The sequence below is a fragment of the Pristis pectinata genome, chromosome 13 (genome assembly GCF_009764475.1).
Source record: "Pristis pectinata isolate sPriPec2 chromosome 13, sPriPec2.1.pri, whole genome shotgun sequence".
Lineage (NCBI taxonomy): Eukaryota > Metazoa > Chordata > Chondrichthyes > Rhinopristiformes > Pristidae > Pristis > Pristis pectinata.
This window is the reverse complement of record NC_067417.1, coordinates 38,485,732-38,503,545: the sequence shown is the minus strand read 5'-3', so window position 1 is coordinate 38,503,545 and position 17,814 is coordinate 38,485,732. Positions and strand designations below refer to the sequence as shown.

The 17,814-nt window shown below is 42.7% G+C and overlaps 2 protein-coding genes across 10 annotated transcripts in view; both read right to left on the bottom strand.

The window, feature by feature from the left end:
- The window catches only part of nutf2 (nuclear transport factor 2), a 36,711-nt gene extending 29,870 nt beyond the window's left edge, over window positions 1–6,841 (bottom strand). Inside the window, exons 1-2 of one of the 2 annotated variants that reach the window (XM_052028014.1) lie at window positions 6,687–6,774; window positions 5,918–6,101 (exon numbers count right to left, since the gene is read on the bottom strand). The gene's annotated coding sequence lies outside the window, so the exon portion shown is untranslated. Of the gene's footprint in view, window positions 1–5,917; window positions 6,102–6,686 lie in introns of both variants that reach the window. The other variant, XM_052028013.1, reaches the window with a different exon arrangement.
- Window positions 6,842–8,381: 1,540 nt separating this feature from the next.
- Window positions 8,382–17,814, bottom strand: part of LOC127577102 (uncharacterized) — a 31,874-nt gene continuing 22,441 nt past the window's right edge. For 3 of the 8 annotated variants that reach the window (XM_052027991.1, XM_052027989.1, XM_052027993.1), the window contains 3 exons: window positions 17,255–17,336; window positions 16,123–16,183; window positions 10,278–15,935 (listed from right to left, as the gene is read on the bottom strand). In XM_052027991.1, coding sequence (XP_051883951.1) covers window positions 12,896–14,506 — 1,611 coding nt within the window. In that variant the 5' untranslated portion in view covers window positions 14,507–15,935; window positions 16,123–16,183; window positions 17,255–17,336 and the 3' untranslated portion in view covers window positions 10,278–12,895. Of the gene's footprint in view, window positions 8,728–10,277; window positions 15,936–16,122; window positions 16,184–17,254; window positions 17,337–17,814 lie in introns of those variants that run through there. The other 5 variants (XM_052027992.1, XM_052027990.1, XM_052027994.1 and 2 more) reach the window with 3 other exon arrangements.

Here is a 17,814-nt window from a genome sequence, read left to right as displayed (position 1 = left end):
TACAGCCTAAGAACCACACGAACCATTGTGTACAGGATGGCAAAGCATTTAATAAAACAAATGACCCAATGTAGCAGTTGAGCTCTGACTACTACCACCATCTGGTGATGCCCCCACTATACCTAAACTGGAACTTTAAATGAAATGGAAATATATTAAATAGTATCAGCCTGATTACACTGGTCACATCCAATTCACATAACAGCATCAAAGGTGTGCATGTACACATCTATATGTAAACAAACTCAGAGGGCCCACCATTCGCCACTCAACTGCTATCCTCAAGAACCAACCTCACACCTTTGGAAAGGCATGCAGTGGGATGCACAGTACAAGAAGCAGGATTGCAAAGTATCACAAACAATATATTGTTCATATCAGAGACACTCCAGTTTCAACAGTTATGGAATTTTCATCTTAAGAACACTGCAGACATAAACACCATGAAAAAGTATTACAGGGCATTACTTGACAGTCTGTCTAAAAGTTCAGTGCTACTTAAAAATTTCATTCCGAAAACTTCGGAGATATAGGAACCAAGCTAATTCAGTAACTACATTCAGGAAATTGGACAAATCTAACCCAGGCTATTCCAAATCCTGACCAACTTTAATATCTTAAAACAAAATTACCTGGAGCAAACTAATCAATGCCTGCCCTGCTTGACATTGAAGTGATGTGATTTGCACTTTCACGCAAAGTGTTCGTGAAACTGAAAGCAATGGGAAATCTTTGCATTAAGAACTTGAGTGAACACAGTTACAACTTTCTTTGGGGCAGGACGAGGAAGGTTGCACACATGCACTTGGGTGGTGAGGAGTAATAAAGAGGAGTAAGCTGCCCAGAATGCTATATGGAGACACTAACCATTTCTAATTTCAGTTGCAACCTCGATCTTACACTGCAAACTCTGAACAATCTAAAGCACCTCCACTTCAAAAGTAATTCTTCGCAATAAAGTCAGACTCACAGAAATAAATTTTCTGCACCAAGCAGCTACACAAAATAATATTTCAATGTGATTCTCTCTCATTTCCATCTTTTCTCATCGGCAACAGTCTAACCATGGGAATCAATTCCATTGTGGCGGCCCGCACACGCGGGACTTGAACCGCCATCAGGAGCCGCAGGCAGACACGCGGTAGCACATTTGGAACTACCCACTCGGGGCGGACCCTCCGGGGACAGTCAGACGTCACGTCCGCCCCGCAGGTCGCAGGGGCCCATGGGATGGGAGATTTAAGCGCGCAATTTTGAATCGGTAAAGGGCTTTTTTTTGAGTTCAGCACTCTCTGCCTCCGTGTGTTCCTTTAGTAGTGCGTTGCGTGTGGCTACATTGGTGACCCCGACGTTCCAGATGGCATCTGGAGCCAGTGACTCAGCGACCAGCCATGAGTTCGAGCAACTTGCACAGCGCGGTCTCTCTGAAGCTCCCGACTTTCTGGGCCACTCAGCCCCACGTTTGGTTCGAGCAGGCTGAGGCCCAGTTCAATATCAGAGACATTACAGCCAACGCCACGTGGTACTACTACGTGGTCAGCACGCTCGACCAGGACATGGCAGGCCGGATCATCGACTTCCTACGCCAGCCACCAACGGAGGACAGGTACACTAAGCTTAAGGCATTCCTGATCCATACCTTTGGACTCTCTCGCCACAAACGAGCTGCACGGCTCCTACAAATGGACAGTCTGGGTGACTGCACGCCATCCAAGCTCATGAATGATATGCTGGCGCTCATGGACGGCCATAAGCCGTGCCTTTTATTTGAACGGTTGTTCCTCGAGCAAATGCCAGAGGATATTCGCCTCCTCCTCGCGAGTGAGGATTTCAGCGACCCACGCAGGGTCGCGGCTAAAGCAGACATCCTTTGGCAGAGTAAGCAACGTGGAGAAGCCTCCATTGGCCTAGCCACGAGTGCACGCTCCAAAGCCCAAGACAGCCCTCATCACCCCATTCGGCTTGTTTGAATTCCTGAGGATGCCTTTCGGTCTCAAGAATGCAGCCCAAACTTTCCAAAGGCTCATGGACTCAGTGGGACACGGCCTGGATTTTGTTTTCGTTTACCTGGACGATATCCCGGTGGCCAGACGTTCGCACCAAGAGCACGTGGCACATTTGCGCCAGCTCTGCCAATACCTGAGCAACCAGGAACTGGCAATCAATCTGGCAAAGTGCCAGTTCGGGCTGACGGAGATCGACTTCTTGGGCCACAGAGTCAATCGATACGGCACAGTTCCCCTACCGGACAAGGTCCAGGCCTTCCGCCAGTTCCCCAAGCCCAGCAAGGTCAAGGGCCTGCAGGAGTTCGTAGGGATGGTCAACTTTTATCATCGGTTTGTGCCGGCGGCAGGACACATCATGAGACCCTTGTTCAGCCTGATGGCCGGCAGGGCCAAAGAGGTGGCATGGGACGCAGAGTCCACGGAGGCGTTCGAGCAGGCCAAGGAGGTGCTGGCAAAGGCAGCCCTCCTAGTGCACCCGAGAGTCGCTGTACCTACAGCACTCACAGGCAATGCTTTCAATACAGCAGTCGGCGGAGTCCTGGAGCAGCTCATCGAGGGCCAGTGGCGACCACTCGTTTTCTTCAGTAGGCACCTACGGCCACCAGAGGTGAAGTACAGCGCTTTCGACAGAGTTGCTAGCACTCTACCTGGCTGTCCGGCATTTCCGGTACTTCCTCGAGGGAAGGGAGTTCACCGTGTATACAGACCACAAGCCCCTCACCTTCGCACTGGCCAAGGTATCGGATCCACGGTCGGCTTGGCAGCAGAGGCATCTGTCCTTTATTTCAGAATTCACCATGGACGTCGGTAACATCGCAGGGAAGAACAACGTCATCATCGACACACTGTCTCGCCCCTGCCTCCACTCAGCAGGCATATCGTCCTCAGGAATAGACTATGCAGCACTGGCGGAAGTACAACGGTCAGACACCGAGATCCCAGCTTACCGCACCACCGTTTTGGGGCTCCAGTTGGAGGACGTCCCCATTGGCCCGGCAGCAGATCAACTCCTGTGCGACGTGTCTACCGGCAAACCGTAACCCGTGGTACCAGCAGCATGGAGGCGCTGGGTGTTCGACACCCAGCACGACCGGGCCCACCCGTCCATCTGGGCGTCCATCAAGCTGGTAGCAGACAGATTCATCTGGCATGGTTTGCCCAAACAGGTCGGACACTGGGCCAGGACCTGTGTACACTGCCAGACCGCCAAAGTCCAGCGGCACATGAAAGCTCCCCTCCAGCAGTTCCAGCCGAGGCACAGGAGGTTCCAACACATTCACGTTGATATCGTCGACCCCCCGCCAGTCTCCCGGGACACCAGGTATATCTTTACCATGGTAGACAGGTTCACCAGATGGCCGGAAGCTGTACCACTCGCAGACACGTCCAATGAGTCCTGCGCCAGGACGCTCATTGCAAACTGGATCGCCAGGTTCAGCCTCCCAAAGGACATCACCTCCAACAGAGGAGCGCAGTTCACATCTGGTTTGTGGACAGCACTGGCGCAGCTCCTGGACATCCAACTGCATCACACCACAGCGTATCATCCCCAGTCCAACAGTTTGGTAGAACGATTCCACTGGCATCTCAAGTCGACCTTGATGGTGCGCCTCGGGCCCCAACTGGACAGATGAGCTTCCCTGGGTACAACTGGGCATCCGCACAGCGCCTGAGGACCTGGGCACCTCCTCAGCGGAATTGGTCTACGGTGCCCCCGATGGTCCCAGGCGAGTTCGTACCAGAGGACCGAGGTTCAGAAGAAACTCCAGCAGCGGTGCTAACAAGGCTGCAGAACAAGGTAGGGACCCTGGCACTGGTCCCGACTTCCAGGCATGGTCCCATGCTATCCTTCACCCCTAAAGACCTCTGAGTCTGTGAGTATGTTTTTATTCGCAGGGGCATGCTCAGGTCACCTCTACAGCAGCTGTACAAGAGACCCTTCCAGGTGATCCGGCACAACGGATCCACGTGTGTCGTGTAGGTGAGTGGCCAGGAAGAGACTTTTACAGTGGACTGCCTCAAACCGGTGCACTTGGACATTGAGCAACCAGTGAGGGTACCTGCACCAGGCCGGCAAGGCCGGCCACCCAGCAAAGCCACACAGACTCGGGGGTCCACTCCCCCAATGGACGTTTCGGGGGGGGGGGGGGGGGGGGCGGCGTGGCTGCAGCCTGCACACACTGGACTCGAACCGCCATCAGGAGCCACGGGCAGCCACGCAGTAGCATGTTTGGAACTACCCACTCGGGGCAGACCCTCCGGGGACAGTCGGGCATCACGTCCACCCTGCGGGTCGCAGGGGCCCATGGGATGGGAGATTTAAGCACGTGATTTTGAATCAGTAAAGGGTTTTTTTTAGTTCAGCACTCTCTGCCTCCATGTGTTCCTTTAGTAGTGCGTCGCATGTGGCTACACCATTAAGATTTACTATATCACTTCCAAAGCAAGTATATCCTCCATTACACAAGTCCAAAATTCCATACAGTACACCAAGCGTGATCACACCAACTGCATAATTATAGCTAGGTTTTACTTGTTCCTTTTTTTGCAACAAAGGTCTTGTTTACGGTACTCAAGCTAAACTTTTTAAAAGACTTGCAAAGTACTGCAGTTCTTGCATCCATGCTGTAGCTCTTTTTGGATAACCAGAAGTAAAACTCAACACTAGATAGAAGAATGAAAACTTCCTCATCTTTATATTTGTTCCTTCAGTCAATACTATCATGCAATCTTTTATCACCTCCCTGATTTTTCTGACTCGTCAACAATACATACCCAATTCTTCACTTGAGACATCTCATTATATCATGCCTGCAAATCACTGACATGTAACATACCCCATGCTTTTACACATATACATTTCAAACTTATCCTGCTTCATATCCGTCCCTTGTCCAATCCATCCTAATTATTAAGTATTCTTTTCTTCTGTATCATTTGCGTCTCTGTCCTGTGCTCTTCATTTTTTTGAGAAAATTTCATCCTCTTTATTGAATCTGCTGGCAGACTGGTGTAAACCCTTGTACAGTACTAAAACTAAGATTACAGAGAGAAAATTAAAACCAACCAGATACCAGGACAAGGTCAGCAAAGCATTAAAAGTGGTGAAAGGGAAATATACAACATCTGTTAAAAAGAACTAGAAATGCCATATCTGTAGCAACCTTTCAGCGCTAGACAAATCCTTGAGAACCATTTTATTTTTCAGTTGTGTCTGCATTAAAAAACTTTTGGCGTTTATTTCCATACTAACATACAACTGTATTACTTAATAAAGAAACACGAGAAACAGGCTTTAATTTCCCAAGAAACTGAAGCGCAATTGAAACTTGTCAAGTTTAAAGTACAAAATTCAACGGTCAGTGAAGACGAGGGGTTGTGGAGCTGTAGCTAAAACGGCCATCGTTTAAGCACTAACAAAATGAAACCTTTCAGTAGGATCAAAAACTGCACAGTTGGATAGCGATAAGTAAAGCCCTCTCTCCAATGAGTTACATGTCTGAACAAATTTTTTTAATTCTTAAAAGGTCGCTTCAGAATAAGGAAACTAATGCAGTGATTGCTGATTACTGGGCGAACTGGGGTCGATTGGCGGCTCGGAGGGGTATGTCCTTATGCGTTATGACAGACATCGAACCCAACCTTCAAACTGCAACATTGATTTTACGCTGAGTGACACAAGGCTCCCAAATAAGATCAAGGGTAGGTACAAATACAGAAATTCGAAAACACCGTTTAATCCAACTCCACTGCAGGCCGCCGAGGTGGAACCAACAGGGAAATAGAAAAAAAGCCCGCAAAAAAACTTAAACCAATGACTACAGTAGCAATGATTTTTTAAAAAAATCTAAGGCGCGATGTGATATCTCAGGGTTGAAAACAGTGGCGGCCGCCATGGAATGAATGACTACTTCTCGCTGTTGCAGTGACGGGAACAGAGTCACAGAGAAAAGCAAAGCTCCAGCTGGCTGCGAAGGGATTTGCGTTAAATCATCTCTGAAGTCCTCAGTGCTTTTTAAGCACAGTGCCGTCCCGCTCTGGAGCGCAACGTGAGTGTTCACGGGCTCCCCAAAATCCAGCAGACACACACAGACACTAGAGGAAAACAAAACAAATTGCCTTCTGCACAAAACAAAAAGGAAAAGCTGGTACAGGTGTTGGGGGTGGGGATTGAAATTCAGGGCTGAACGCCCTGGAGTTTTCGGCAGGAGAGTGAATCCGCCCGCGGCTGCTCACTCGCCTTCGCCCGTTTATTTTTAAAAATAGTTGAGAGTTAACGTTTAAAAGCGCAGCGTCATTTACCGCCAGCAAAGCGACGCCCCGGAGGCACCCGGCACGTTACCGCTTCCCCCCCCCCCCCCCCACCAGGCCGGGCACAGGGACGGGCTGCCCAGCCTGACCGACGAGAACGAGGAGGCAGATGGACGCCCGTGCAGGCAGCCCGCTCGCCACCGAGAGCAGGGGCGCCATCATCCAGCTCGAACACACCTCCCCGCAATCCCGCCACTCGCCCGAGCCAGGCCCGACCCCTCAAACCGAGAGGCAGGTCGGCCAACCTCATCGCAATGTCTCATGCGCACAGGGCGGCCGATAAGGCGCCCGCTCCACTCTCACACACGCGTCCGTGAGTCGAGGCTCGACTACCACACGGCCGACGGACTGCTGAGAAAAAAGGCTTACCCAGTGCCCCAACTCCGGCGGACGGCAGTATGGCGACAGTCGGCGCCAGGCCCCTCCCAGCCCCTGCGTGGGGGAAGCAGAAGGCGCTCGCAACCTCCTCAGCACGGCGCATGCTCGTTAGTGGGTGAAACCGCCGAGTGCACCCTGGGACTTGTAGTTTCAGGTAAAACCCAGCGTTTAAAGTGGAAGAGGGAAGCAACTACACTTCCCGCAATGCAATTGAGCCGATGCGAGGCCATGAGGCTGGGCTTGGTAGCTGTAAAGTTCAGTCAGATTGGTTGTTTAACGTGTTGAAATAAAAAAAGTGGTTTTCTAGAAGGTGCTAGATATTTGCAGTGAACTATTACTCAACTCTTTTAATAGTTTCAGCTCTGATTCGCCCTTTGAATTTCACTTTGCCCATCTATTCCGAATCCAGCCTTATAAATGGGGATAGTGTTTTATATTTAATAGTGATTGGCCTCTCTGGTATGTCATCTGGACATGCATTCTTGCTGAGTAATTATTGTGTGCAGAGGACGTTTTGTTTTAAACTTACTGTACGTTTTTTTCAGTAAAAATGTTACAATTGGTCGGCTACGTTAAACCACAATTAGCATTTGAGAGATTTAAAACAAAATCCCACTGTAATTTAGTTTTAATTCGGAACTACTAATCGCGATTATGCCAAGATAACCTGACTATATGAGTTGAATTCTCATGATGCCTTTGCTCATCCTTTTAGCAAAGAAAACTTCCCATCTAGTTTTGCATCCGATGGATTTTTATTACTTGCGTAGATGGTCATTGCTGACTAATGCACTAAAAAGTATAGATCAGGGAGATTGAAAGGTTCATACCTGATTTCTACTGGCTTATTGAAAATAAATCAATTTCCCTTGTAGAATACCATTGATAGTTATTGTTGAATGGCTTCTTGTTTAAAGTGTGAGAACCTTTAACACTCTGTCGCAAAGCACTTTAGAAGTGTAATCATATTTTCTTATATGACAAAGGAGGAGGCCATTCGGCCTACTGACTCTAGACCGGGTTTCAGGGCATTCCCATTAGTCTTTCGGATATCAAGAAGTGAGTCACTTGTCATAGGATACACAATCTCTGTCATGCACTTGTAACTACTGTATTTAATTGACTGATCCAATTGAAATTCTGATTAATAATGACCCCCGGGGGATTGATACTGAGAAGATGTTGCAGCTCTATAAAACTCTCATTAGACCACACTTAGAGTATTGTGTTCGGTTCTGGTTGCCTCATTATAGGAAGGATGTGGAAGCTTTAGAGAGGGTGCAGAGGAGATTTACCTGGATGCTGACTGGATGAGGAAAGGCTGAGCGAGTTAGGGCTTTTTTCTTTGGAGCGATGGAGGATGAGAGGCAACTTGATAGAGATGTATAAGATTGAGATGCATCGATTGAGTGGACAGCCAGCACCTTTTTCCCAGGGTGGCAATGGCCAATATCAGAGGACATCTGTTTAAAGTGAGTGGAGGAACGTTTAGGGGAGATGTCAGAGGTAAGTTTTTTAAAAAAACACAGAGTGGTGGGTGCCTGGAATGCACTGCTGGGTGTGCTGGTAGAGGCTGATACAATAGGGACATTTAAAAGACCTTTAGATAGGCACGTGGATTACGAAAAATGGAGGGTTATGGGTTGTGTAGGAGGGAAGGGTTAGATTGATCGTGGAGTAGGTTTATATAGGTCAGCACAAGATTACGGGCCGAAGACCTGTGCTGTACTGTTCTATGTTCATGAGCTTGACGATAGTGATGTCATTGAATGACAAGGGAAGGTGGGCAGTCTGTTTTTAGACACGTCATTGCTTGTGCTTGTGTGGCACTCATGTTTCCTGCCACTGACCAGCCCATATCTGAATGTTGTCTAGGTCTTGCTGCATACTGGTATGAGCTACTTTATTTTCTGAGCAGAAGAAATGCAATTGAACATTGTGCAGTCAACATTGAATCGCTCTGTTTCTGTCATTTTGATGGAAAGGAGGTCGTTGATGAAGCATCTGAAGATGGTTGAGGCTCGGACATTGCCTATAAGATACACAAAGATAGTAAAGAGTTCTTCAGCTTAAAATACAATTTCATTTTACAATACTAGCAAATTTCATTACACAATCGTGATATTGAACCCATATTTGTCTCTGCCTCAGACAACAGAAAATTAGTCCTTATACTGTATATATTGTGAGAGAGAGAGAGAGAGAGAGAGAGGGAGAGAGACTGGACAACAAGACCTCTTTTTATGAATTGTGAGTTGCAAGGATGGTGTTATGCAGTTAGTGAGCTGCCTTCAGCGTTACAGACCAGGTTTGATCCTGACTTTAGATGCTGTCTTTGTTGAGTTTGCATATTCTTTCTGCATCTATGTAGGTTTCTGACAGGTGCTCCAGTTCCCCCCTACACCACAAAGACATACAGGCAGTTTAATAAACTACTGTAAATTGCCCCCTTGTGTGTAATTGGCAAAAGAATCAAAGGGGAGTTGACGGGCATATGAGAGAGAATAATTTGCAAGAGTACAAGTAAATAGAGCTTTGGAGCTGATAGAATTGCTCTGCCAGGAGCTGTCATGGATGCAATGGGCCAAATGACCTCTTTCTGTATTATTATAAATAAACAAATATTCAGGGAAATTTAGACAATTGAAACAAGATTATGACAGATGAAGCACAAGATGGATAAATGTGAAGTCAGTTGAATAACCATTTTAATAATAGAATAAGGGTACAGAAACAAAGATATTTTTATTTGAAAGATAATATTTCAGGCTAGAATAATAACATCTGCAGGTTAAAAGATTACCTAAATATGAACCAAGGCAGAATGAAATTGAGCGATAGACATTCTTTATAACTATGTACTTTCTTATCCTGATATTACATGACTTTGACTTTCCATAACAAGGCGAAGACAGGTTAAATTTAAACTTTTCAATTGTATTGCTACTTCTATTCATAATACAGAAGACATAGTTATTGAGGCAGAATAGATGTCACTTATTTTTATTCCTGACACCAAAGGAATGTTAATGTATCACAAGGCATTTTATTTATGTGATACTCGAGAATAAATATTTAGTCATCAAAGTTTTGTTTGAGTCCTTCGGATGGAATTTATAAAATTCTTCTGCTGGGACTAATGTGGTACTTTATGAAAGTTAATTAATAACCATTTATTTCTGTTTATTTCTTGCTAAGATTGCAATTTCTGTCTGTTTAGAAGACAGTGAACGTTTTGAACTTTAATTAAGGCTTAAATAAAAATAAAATGCTGGAAACATTCAGCAGGTGAGGCAGCATATATAGAGAGAGAAATGGGGGAAACATTTCAGATCAATGTATGTGACTGTCACAGCTAACACTATCACAACAAAGATTTATACAGTGTGACTCAGTCCTTCCTCTTTAATTACCTTAAATCCCAGATTTAAAAAAATAGTGAATGCACAAAACCCCAAGTGCTTTGTCACAAACCAGCAACAAAAGAAACACACTGTGCATGATTCAGTGTTAAAAACTATTTTATTAATCACTACTTATGATAATACGTAAAATAAAAGTAAAAATGTTAGTATGTTAGAATTCAAAAATGTTAAACCTCGAACGTTAACCCCAAAACTAAACTCTTCGTGTGTGTGTGTGACAAAGTCCAAAACTCCCAGTTCCGGAATGGTTCTTAAAGTTCAGTTCCGCAAGCCATAAGGTGAAACATGAGCAAGGGCTTCTTCAACAACCACCGTTGTCTGAAGATAAGATGTAGATGTAGAAAAACATAGAGAGAGTACATACAAAATCCAAATGTTCCATGATGGAACCCAAACGACACTTCAGTGTTTACTCGGTAGTGACTTCCTCACCCCGAAAAGCATCCGAACCGTGGTCGTCCACACACAAATACCTGTTTCCTTCTACAGGTCAGCAACAAAGTGAACTCCACTGGATTACTTCCAACTTCCATACATGGATTTCAGTGGCAAACACAGTTATTGTTTCTCATCCATCGATAGAGAAAACAAGCAGGCTGGTGTCTCTCTCCCTTCTCTCTCTCTCTCCTTCTTCTTCTTCTTACTTCTTCAACAACGTCATTACGTCCTTTATCTTCTATTGATGTAAGCACGCCCCACACACACATACACACACACTCTCTATCTTAAAGGGACTTTCACTGAGTCCGTAACACCTCCCACCTAAAAAAAAATTTTCCCAAGAAAAATTTTAACCGCGCATAGTTAGTAATGTTAATAATTATCATGCTACACAACTACAGAATATCAGATTAGTACAGATACATGTTTCCCATTTAACATCGGGAAAGACAATCAGCAATCACATTATCTTTGCCTTTAATGTGAGTTATCCTGAGATCAAACTCTTGCAAAATTAAACTCCAGTTTAACAGCCTTCTGTTCTTGTTTTTGACTCAGCTCAGAAACACCAATGGGTTATGATCTGTATACACAGTCAGTGGTTTCTGAGCGGTGCAAACATATACACTGAAATGTTGCAATGCTAAAACAAGCGACAGTAATTCTTTCTCTATGGTGCAATCATTCTTTTGATGCTCATTAAATTTCTTTGAAAAGTAAGCTACAGGATGGTCAATATCATCAAGGTCACCCTTCTGCAACAACACAGCTCCTGCAGCTTCATCACTGGCATCTACTGCTAATGAAAATGGCTTTTCAAAGTCAGGTGTTTTGAGCACCGGATGGTAGCATAAAATGGCTTTCAGCTTCTCAAATGCTTCTTGACAAGAATCTGTCCAAACAAACTTTACTCCCTTCTTCAGAAGATTAGTTAGGGGAAGAGCAATATCAGCAAAATTTTTACAAAATTTTCGATAATATCCAACCATTCCCAAAAATCTTTTAACAGTCCTCGTACCTGTGGGAATAGGGAACTCAGATATTGCTTGAACTTTTGCCTGAACAGGAGCTTGCTTGCCTTGATCTACAACATACCCAAGATACGTCACAGTGGCATGGCCAAATTCACTTTTAGCCAAGTTAACTGTAAGGTTAGCCTTGGAAAGTCTTTCAAACAACCTTTCTAACGCAGAGATGTGATCCTCCCAAGTATCATTCCCAGTCACTAAGTCGTCAATGTAGGCATCTGTATGTTTTAACCCATGAATCACTGAATTAATCATTCTTTGAAATGTTGCCGGAGCATTTTTCATTCCAAATGGCAAAACATTGTATTCATACAATCCAGAAGGGGTTACAAAGGCAGAAATCTCCCTTCCTCTATCTGTTAATGGAACACACCAGTACCCTTTTAATAGGTCAATCTTTGTAAGAAATTTTGCCTTTCCCACTCTGTCTATGCAATAGACACCCTAGGAATAGGGTAAGCATCTGACTTTGTTACAGCATTCACTTTCCTGTAATCTGTGCAAAATCTAACAGTTCCATCAGGTTTAGGTACAATAACACAGGGCGAACTCCAATTTGAAGTAGAATGTCTAATAATATCATTTTCCAACATGTACTTTATTTCCTGATCAACAAGTTTACTTTTTTCCACATTCATTCGATATGGGTGTTGTTTGATTGGTTTTGCATCCCCAACATCAACATCATGGGTAATTATCGATGTTCTGTTTGGAACATCTGGGAACAGATTTTTAAATTTTGAAATTAATTCTCTCATCTGTTGTTTTTGTGAAACTTGTAAATGGTCCAACTTCGTTTCAAGGTTCTCCAGGATATTTTGGTTTTTTAGTTTTGATGGAATAATATTTGGTCTAAATTGGCCTTCCTCAACATCAACATCAGGCATTCTAGAAACAACCTTTACATCATCCACCAAGGCCACAACTGAATCCCTCTCATAATAAGGTTTTAGCATATTTACATGACAGAGTTGTGTTTTCTTGCGTCTATCTGGTGTTTTGATTATATATATTAAATCAGTCACTCGAGATTCAATAACATAGGGTCCAGAAAAACGAGCTTGCAATGGATTACTTTGGCTAGGGAAAAATACCAACACCTTTTGCCCCACTGCAAATGTCCTAGGCCGAGCACGTCTATCAAAATATGTCTTCATTCTTATCTGGCTGGTTTTCAAATTCTCTCTTGCTAGCTGGCAGACTCTTTCCAACCAAGTTTTAAATTTTTTGGACATGGGGAGGTCTCCATTTCCTCATTAACACTCCATTTTTGACATAATATCCACTTGGCACTTTCTCAATCTCCTCACGAGAGTGCTTTTTCTTTCAATTCTGTCAACTCAGGGTCCTTTGTCTGTTCCACCATAAAATCCTTCCTCGACAAAGACAAATCTTTAAATTCAGGCTCACTATAAGGATGTTGATCCTCCAGTGAAGACAGAAAAGTCTCAGATAAGGCATCATAATTTTCTTCCTGTTTAGGACTGTCACAAGGAACCACATCAGACTGCACCGGACTGTCTGTCTCGGCTAATTCCTTAGCTCTAGCTCGAGTCACCGCACATGATGGGTAAACATCTGGATCATTCTCAGACTCATCAATCCTTGGTTTGGTTGTTAACCGTACCACAGGAACAATTTCTCCATCTGCAAGGTCATTTCCCAATAACAAAGAAACTCCTTCCACTGGCAAACTAGGTCTTATCCCTATCTCGACTGGTCCTTCTACGAACTTTGACTTTAAAATCACCCTGTGTAAAGGGACAGACATGGTGTCATCTGTAACGCCTCGTATTAGATTTACCTCACCAGTGTCACTTTCTTCACCAAAATTTAAAACACTGTCCAGCAAGAGAGATTGACTAGCCCCAGTATCTCTAAGAATTTTCACTGGCACCTGGGGTGACTCATCATTCAGTGAAACAAAACCCTCTGATACATACGAACGGAATTCTTTTCTCACCTCCTCCAACTTTTCCGCTTTTCCCTCTTGCAAGGACTGATCTTTAACAGCATCTCCTAAACCTTTTTGATTTTTAATTGCCTGAAAGCAAGCATTGGGCACAGCTTCCTTCCTTTTTTTCAAAAGGGCACAATTAGCTATCACATGGCCAGGTTTCTTACAGTAATAACAAGTACGCTCAACAGGTTTCTCCAGCACTGGCTTCTTTTCATCCTTTCCTTTTTGATTACCTCCCAATTTAATCTCCGGTTTACCTGGATTGTCTTTGTAACTCTTTTGAAAGGTTTTAGGTTGTCCCCATTTGGATTTATGGGTTAAAGCATAATCATCTGCCAACCTAGCAGTTTCTTGTAAAGTTTCCACTGCCTTTTCATTTAAATATGTTGTTAATTCAGCTGGAACACATCTTTTAAAGTCTTCCACTAATATCAATTCTTTCAATTTATCAAAATCCCCATCTACATTTTTAGCCAGGCACCACCGTTCAAAACATATTCTCTTTCCATTGGCAAATTCCATATAAGTCTGATCTGCAGATTTCCTCAAGTCTCTAAATTTTTGTCTATAAGCTTCAGGTACCAATTCATAGGCCTTCAATATAGCTTGTTTTACCTTGGTATAATCAGCTGCATCCTCAGCAGACAAAGCAGAATAAGCTTTTTGAGCTTTACCTTTAATCACACTCTGTACCATAAGAGCCCATCCTTTCCTTGGCCAGTTTGAACTCACAGCAACCTTTTCAAAATGTTGGAAATACTGATCAACCTGATCTTCCTCAAAAGGAGGGACTAATCGAACCTCCCTGCTGGCTGAAAAACCATCTTCAGAATCAGATTCCACACTCTTTTGCATCATTTGTAAATCATGCTGCCTCTGTTTCTCCTTCTCCTCACTATCCAGCTCCATCCTCTTCAATTCCATCTGCTTCATTGCTAGATCAGCCTCTATCTTCATCTGAGTTATCTTTTGTTCGGCCTCTAATTTCTCTCATTCGGCCTCTATCTTTAACTGGGTTTGCTCTCGTTCGGCCTCTAATCTCTTTTCCTCTTGTTCGGCCTCTAATTTCTTTTGTTCCAACTCGAACTTCAGTCGTGTTTGTTCTAACTCCATCTTTGCTATCTGCACCTGTGCCTCAGAAATTGCTATTTCACTGCCAGGAAACTGTTTTAACATTTCCTCCTCAAACACCTTCTTTTCCACATAATGGCCAGCTATCAGTCTCTGAATATCTGCCTTTCTCATAGACTGCTTTACTTCTGTAAGGTTTAGCCTTGTAGCAATCTTTATCAAATCATCCTTTTTCGCCACCTCCAATCCTTTTTGGGTTGGTGACTCCAAAAATGCCTTAATATCCATTGCTGCTGGTTTCCACACACACAAGCCAATTAAAAAGAATTTATCAGACCTCCCTCAAAAATCTTTGGATTGAATCCCGAACGAATCTCGTCAATCTGGGGAACGATCCCAGATGACACTCGTTAATCTTTGGATTGGATCCCGGACGAATCTCGTTAACCTTGGGAACTATCCCGGACGAGCCCCCAATTTTGTCACAAACCAGCAACAAAAGAAACACACTGTGCATGATTCAGTGTTAAAAACTATTTTATTAATCACTACTTATGATAATACGTAAAATAAAAGTAAAAATGTTAGTATGTTAGAATTCAAAAATGTTAAACCTCGAACGTTAACCCCAAAACTAAACTCTTCGTGTGTGTGTGTGACAAAGTCCAAAACTCCCAGTTCCGGAATGGTTCTTAAAGTTCAGTTCCGCAAGCCATAAGGTGAAACATGAGCAAGGGCTTCTTCAACAACCACCGTTGTCTGAAGATAAGATGTAGATGTAGAAAAACATAGAGAGAGTACATACGAAATCCAAATGTTCCATGATGGAACCCAAACGACACTTCAGTGTTTACTCGGTAGTGACTTCCTCACCCCGAAAAGCATCCGAACCGTGGTCGTCCACACACAAATACCTGTTTCCTTCTACAGGTCAGCAACAAAGTGAACTCCACCGGATTACTTCCAACTTCCATACATGGATTTCAGTGGCAAACACAGTTATTGTTTCTCATCCATCGATAGAGAAAACAAGCAGGCTGGTGTCTCTCTCCCTTCTCTCTCTCTCTCCTTCTTCTTCTTCTTCTTACTTCTTCAACAACGTCATTACGTCCTTTATCTTCTATTGACGTAAGCACGCCCCACACACACATACACACACACTCTCTATCTTAAAGGGACTTTCACTGAGTCCGTAACAGCTTCAATGCACTTTGTGTAGGGATATAATTTGATAATGTATGTATTGAGCATATGCTTTTAAACATTTAAACATTTCAGCTTCAGATTTCTAGGATCAATAGTGGCCACTTTTTCCCTAGAAAACATTTGGAGAGAAATGTTATTTCCAATGTTGGGATTTTAAAGCAACATATTTTTATTCATTTTTTTAAAGAAGGCACCAAAATGTAAAATAGTTTATAAACTAATATATCTTTGTTCCCAAAGATCAAATATAAATATAATTAAATATTTTGTATCAGTAATCAATAACTATCACATACCTATTGTGTTGCAGAGTTGCTGATGCCAGGAAGTCAATGGAAAAAGTGTAGGAGACCTGAACTGAGAAAAATAAAACAAGCAATCAGTCCAGTTAAAGCCGAGTTGGCTTTCGGTCAGAGATAAGCTGGGCAAAAACACCAGAGCTAAACAGAAATGAAGGAGAACAATTAGAAGCCATTTCTTTCAATCAAATTAAATAACGCAACATTATGTTGAAGCATGATATGACATGATTTTTATTTTGTATGAGAAGGTAAATTCCATCAAATGAATTAAGAACATTATAATTCCTTTTTTGTATGCTTGCCTTACCATGAAATAAAGTTTATCGCTTCTTATCTCACCAAATATCTTCTTAATCTGTCTTTGAAAAGATTAAATAAGTATGTAACCAAAACACTGATATCTGCTTTGGTTCACAAGGGATTCAAATGTTCAATCTTGAGTGATGCTTTCATACAAATAAGTAAAAAGCAACAGGAGCCCTCCTATTAAATGAGATGTTCTGAGCCTTACAGAAACAACTAAAACCACTAATCCCGAGAAACTCTAATCTGTGTATCAATAACTTATTGCAGAATATTAACTATTTTACTTATTATTTTAATTCTAATGTTCCTGTTAACTTTACATTTGAGTTAATTAAAAATAGAATTGATGGTGTCATAAATGATGTATTCAGATCAAACAATGAATCATAATTCAGCAATTCAAGTCCACAAGTTAATGATTTGTATTATTTATAGAATGGAATTGCTGCAACAACACATAATTCTGTGATAACAGTTTTTTTATCAATTTGTTTGACTTATTTCCAATTTTCATCTGTGTTCATTTCAGCTTATTGTAATATGTCAAATAGCCCCGTGCTGCAACCTGATAAACACTTTTATGATGATGTGTATTCATTTGTTTGAGAATCAATCCATTATACAGCCACATTCTCATTAGTTTGACAGTATAGATAATTTCACATGTACAATCCTTCCCAACTGCATAGAAGGAGGTGACAATAAAATGCTGGAGGGAACAGCATTTCCTTTGGTGTGCAAAGATTCATACATGCTGGGAAACAGTTACAACAAGTTAACAGTTACAACCCAGCTGCTGAGTCAGACCCAACATGCTTACCTTCCAGGAGTTTCCATTGGATATTCTAGGCCCATGAATGCCAAAGAGATAATTCTCTCTTGTTTGCTGATCATGCATCCAACTGAAAATATATAAATAAGTCAGTACTACAATCTGAATGATCCAGAACTAAATGCTGCAAAAAAGCTGCAAAGTCTGAAACATCAATTTGAAAAATGAATCTCAGGATTTTTTCAGGAAAGCCAGTTGAAGTGCTTTATAACCTCAACAAATCTGAACAAAATTGTCAGCAGCTGACAACTGTTGAGAATGAGTTTTCGCAATTTTTATATAAAAGTTGTTCAAATTACTGTATCATTTTGGGTTTGCACTTTGAACAAGCTTGCTTTACTTGGGGGAGAAAAAAGGTTACTTATAAACCTAAAAAGTCATACACAAAAAAACTAAAAACTGATTCCAGATTGTATGTAACCACCTTAAATATCCAAACTGTTGTCATTATTTTTAAAAATAATTTTTGCCTCCTCAAATTTTAATTTCTTTTTATTGTTGTAAAATAAAACAAAACTAATTTGTTAATAAAAGCCATTAGCAAATGT